This window comes from Amphimedon queenslandica, unplaced genomic scaffold (assembly GCF_000090795.2).
Source record: "Amphimedon queenslandica unplaced genomic scaffold, v1.1 AMPQUscaffold_12964, whole genome shotgun sequence".
Taxonomy (NCBI): Eukaryota; Metazoa; Porifera; class Demospongiae; order Haplosclerida; family Niphatidae; genus Amphimedon; species Amphimedon queenslandica.
In genome coordinates, this window is record NW_003546800.1 from 50,857 (window position 1) to 55,080 (window position 4,224).

A 4,224-nucleotide genomic window follows, 5' to 3' on the forward strand; every position below is an offset into this window, starting at 1 on the left:
AGGAAAATGTTACCAGTATGTTCAGATTCTAATAAGGATGTTGATAAGGCATTGTAACTTCTTCTTGCCATACGCTTCGAATTCTCTTCAGAGAAAGGGCTCAATAGATAAGTCTTTTCATATGGCCCATAAGGAACAGTTAACTAAATCATTATTATCACAAAATTGCAAACATGAAAGCTTATCTTACTTTTGCTCTCAACTCCCTTGCACTTATAGATCTTTTTCTGGATGTTCTTGGGGTGCTCTATTGTTGTTAACTTATGATTATTACAGGTGTCAAATTAAGAAATTAATATAACCTGTTGCTGTGGCTCTGAATTCATTAATGACTCTAATTTCTGTAAAACTTTACTCTTTTCTTCTTCTGCCTTTTTTCTGAGTGACAACAGCTTGTCCACAATAGAGCAACAGCTGTGACAAATATATGTCTTATCCCTGTCATTGCCTGCTTCATCTTCACCAAATAATGGGCTACCAAAGCTCTCTTCCGTTAAATCATTTAATACAGTCAAGTATTTCTTTCCTGCTCTGTCAAATAAGAGGAGCTTCTTCGCCTTTTGAGTCCTGCTCTCGATCTCCTCGCCACAAAGAAAGCAAGCAGCAACCATGACTTTCCACGTGGGATACCGATAGTGTGTGTGTAAGTATACGGACCGACATTATGTCAGTTGACCACGTGTAACCGCATCCGGTTCACCCAGTTTTGGGTGAAGCAGAACGAAGAAGGAATGCTCAGTTGACCAGACCCTCCCGGAGGCACGGAGGGTGTGGTCTGGCTACGCGAGACTACCTTTAGCTCTAGTATTCATTTGAGAGTAACCTACATGTAAAACAATCATTGAACCAGATGGATAGGAATATAGGAATCACTCTAAATTATGTACACAAATAGAAGAACCACCCCTCTATGCAAAAACACTATGAGGGATCTCGTATATTAACTCGGTGTAGTTTTACAAAATTATTTATACTAATTGGTGAAAAAACCGCAAATACCCTCATCACTATTTTAACCTATTACAAGCACTTAACAAGTAGTTTTAAACAATTTCTATATTAAAACTCTTACCTTGTAGGCACAAAACACAGAGAGATTATCTTGTACCACTTTACGTCGTTGCTCTGGGCGGCGAGACTAGGTTCACGTAGGTCGAGAGAAATCAATTAATTAATACTCAATAATTAATTTTTAATTTTAACCCTTTGATGACAGGATTTTAAAACTTTTTAAAATCATAAATGTGAAACCACTGGTTTCCTAGCGATTTTACTTGAGCTGGAGCATTTATTCAGTTAGGTAAAAAATGTGAGATATTTATTAGTTTAAATCTTGATTTTCAGATTTTCACTTTAGACACCCTACCTGTGGTTTTAGAAGAATGTGCTGCTGAAAAAATGTGCTGCTAACTTCAACACAGTCATTGAACTCGTGGTCATTCTCAGCCCCACCCGCCAGGTCAATAATGGCTTCTACGTTGACTTCGTCGAGCTATGGACAGTGAAGGCGGATTTACAATATGACATTAGGCCAGCGTACCGTCAATTTTTAATCAAAAGCGTGGGCGATTTGACCTTTTGACGCATGCTTTCCGCTGGAATAGAACCAGATTCTATTCCAGCGTCAACGTAACGTCAGGACTAGCGTAATATTGTAAATCCGCCTTGAGGCTGCACATTCTATCGTTACAATTATGAAAACTAAGAATCAATGAATTTATTTAAGTCCGAGATGTCCTTTTGCTAGGCTCTAATGGCACTTTTGACTACTCCTTTCTCTTCTGTAGCATTAGTCTTTCCAAATCATCTGACAGGTATATTTAATTGTTTATTTTCTTTTATTAAAATTATTTAATAGTTAATGATCTACCCGAAGTACTTCAGTTACTCAGAAGACATAGATCTAGTAATTTTTCTAGTTTTTTTGGAATTGGCGGAGTCAATTGCCATGACCTTGGTATTCATCTTGGTCTATCGCCTACTACACTGAATGCCATCATATTGAATAATAAAGGAGATACTGAGAGTTGTCTGCATGAGTGTCTTACTAAATGGTTACAGAACGCTGATGATGTACAAAAGACTAAAGGTGGTCCAACTATCAGTTCATTGATATCAGCATTGAGGAAATTAGGAGAGAATGAAGTAGCTGATGGAATAGATATGGAGAGTGAGTTGAGTATAGAATTCATATTCATTTATTTGCTTATTGTTTAGAGCATCCTGCTTGTAGAATTCTTGCTCGCTATACCTCAAACCAATCTCTACTGTCTGCATTACCTCAGCTGGCTATGGAATTGAATGAAGCAGATCTTATACAAGACATGATTTCCGCAGATTATATACTGGGAAAGGATTTAATGGACGGTGAGATAAAAGAAGCTGTGTGTCATGATTATAGAAAACTCGTGACATTTGCTGATATTTTATGCAAATCCAAAACTACTGCTGAGATAGGAGTTGCTATCATGAGAGACTACAGTAAGTACATGTATTATAACATTATTATAGTTATAGCTCAGTAAAGAGTGCTGTATGGCTGATAACGGCACGAGGGGTGGAGTCGAGACAGCCAATACAGCACTCTTTACTGTGCTATAATTAGTTTATGGGATATAGTGGGCGCATCAAAGGCGTCTGCCAAATGCACTCCTGGAGAAGTTTTCTTGAGTCTTCAAGGTTAAGACAAAGCCATTACAAACATTTAAAAGCTTGCAATACGATTTTCTTTGCCACGTGATGCTGCCCGACGATCAATATAGGAACATCTTTGGTCACTATAAACAGAAAAAAGCCAACAATTGTGGTAAAAGAGTGTTGTGAATTTGTTCTGTTGTGAGTCTTCTCTGGTCACGAAGAACTTCTCACCCAGTGCTGCTAGCCATTGTGAAACCAACCAACCGACACTCGCTTCCAGTGCTGTATGCAATATAACGGAACAGGCAGTGCCTTTGATGCGCCCACGTAGTATACTATAACAGTAACTAATGATTGTTGCATAGGAGAGATTTATGGGAGTGATGATGAGAATGGTAAGTGTCTTTACTTTACATTTATAATGCATTAATTATTTTATTAAAGGACTGAAGGTTTATCTTCCTGTGATTGTCACTTCAGAGTTTATGATAATGCGAATGAAGTTGGCAGATATAGTCGACTCAATTATGATAAAAAACCCTCGGTCTCCATCCATTGATGATATCAAACATGTACTGAGTACATACAACATGACATTATTGCCTCAGTTAGCTCAGTGTAAAAATATTCATGACATTTTACAATTAGTGCGTGATAAAAGTTCACTTGATGATAATAGCATGTTGGAGTATCTTGTTAATGAGTTTAATATAAAGGAGGGCAAGCCAGCTATTGAGGAATATAAAGAAGCTTTTGAGAAATTAAAAACAAAACTTCGTCAAATTTTGGAAGGAGAACTTTTCAAAGTTTTATCACAAATTAAGTCTGTTACCATTGTTGTTGAAGTTGTTGGCTATTCAGTACTTAAAGATGTACAGAGACTGTCATCAGCTGTTTTACCCCGTCATTTAAAGCTAAATGTCATTAGAGATGATGGTAGCATAAAGAAAGTTTGGAAACAAGAATCATCCACACTAACATCATCCACACGAACATCATCCACACAAACAACTGAAGTACCAGCAGGTACATCAATATTATTAATATGATACATAATGTAACTATTGAGTATAGGAATAGCAGAAAAGGATGAGGATCAAGTATGTTGCTGCAGGAGAAAGTTGAAACTATTCAAAAACAACTGGAGGAAGAAAAGGAACTTCATACAAAAGAGAAACAATTTCGTGAACAAGTTACAAAGGAATATGAAGAGAGAATAGCAACACTTACTGAACAACAGGAGGAAGTTACTGGAGACTTGAAACACAAGACAGAACAATATGAAGAATTAATATCAGGTTATATAGTGTTATTAATAATTATTATTGATTGATACTCCAATCATTATTATACTATAGATAATGAGCTTACTCATAAACAACTGGAGGAACTTGAGAAGGAACTAAAAGAAGAGAAAATTGAGAAAGAGGAGCTACAAATAAAGATTGACGATCTTCAACAAGAATTAGAGCAAGTATCATTTCAGAATGAATACACTATCACTCAATCAAGTTTGTGTGTGTGTGACATACATTGTGATTTCTATGTACACATTGTTTTACTTTTATAGAATTACAGAGTGAAATT

The 4,224-nt window shown here is 36.5% G+C and overlaps 1 protein-coding gene across 2 annotated transcripts; it reads left to right on the forward strand.

Moving 5' to 3' along the window:
• Window positions 1-1,672: 1,672 nt before the first annotated feature.
• On the forward strand, window positions 1,673-4,045 carry LOC109586035 (uncharacterized). 2 transcript variants are annotated; one of them, XM_020002201.1, is made up of 7 exons: window positions 1,673-1,814; window positions 1,859-2,170; window positions 2,218-2,481; window positions 3,003-3,032; window positions 3,082-3,663; window positions 3,712-3,935; window positions 3,996-4,045. In XM_020002201.1, exons 1-6 carry the CDS (start codon window positions 1,754-1,756, stop codon window positions 3,855-3,857), a joined length of 1,395 nt encoding a protein of 464 aa, XP_019857760.1. In that variant the 5' UTR covers window positions 1,673-1,753; the 3' UTR covers window positions 3,858-3,935; window positions 3,996-4,045. The 2 variants fall into 2 exon arrangements, with proteins under 2 accessions (XP_019857760.1, XP_019857761.1); XM_020002202.1 differs by lacking the exon at window positions 3,003-3,032.
• The last annotated feature ends 179 nt before the right edge of the window (window positions 4,046-4,224 follow it).

Coding starts and splice junctions, on each gene's coding strand:
- LOC109586035 (XM_020002201.1), top strand. CDS start 1,754: ATGGCACTTTTGACTACTCCTTTCTCTTCTGTAGCATTAGTCTTTCCA. Junction 1,815..1,858: donor CTTTCCAAATCATCTGACAG/GTATATTTAATT, acceptor ATTATTTAATAG/TTAATGATCTACCCGAAGTA. Junction 3,033..3,081: donor TGGGAGTGATGATGAGAATG/GTAAGTGTCTTT, acceptor ATTTTATTAAAG/GACTGAAGGTTTATCTTCCT.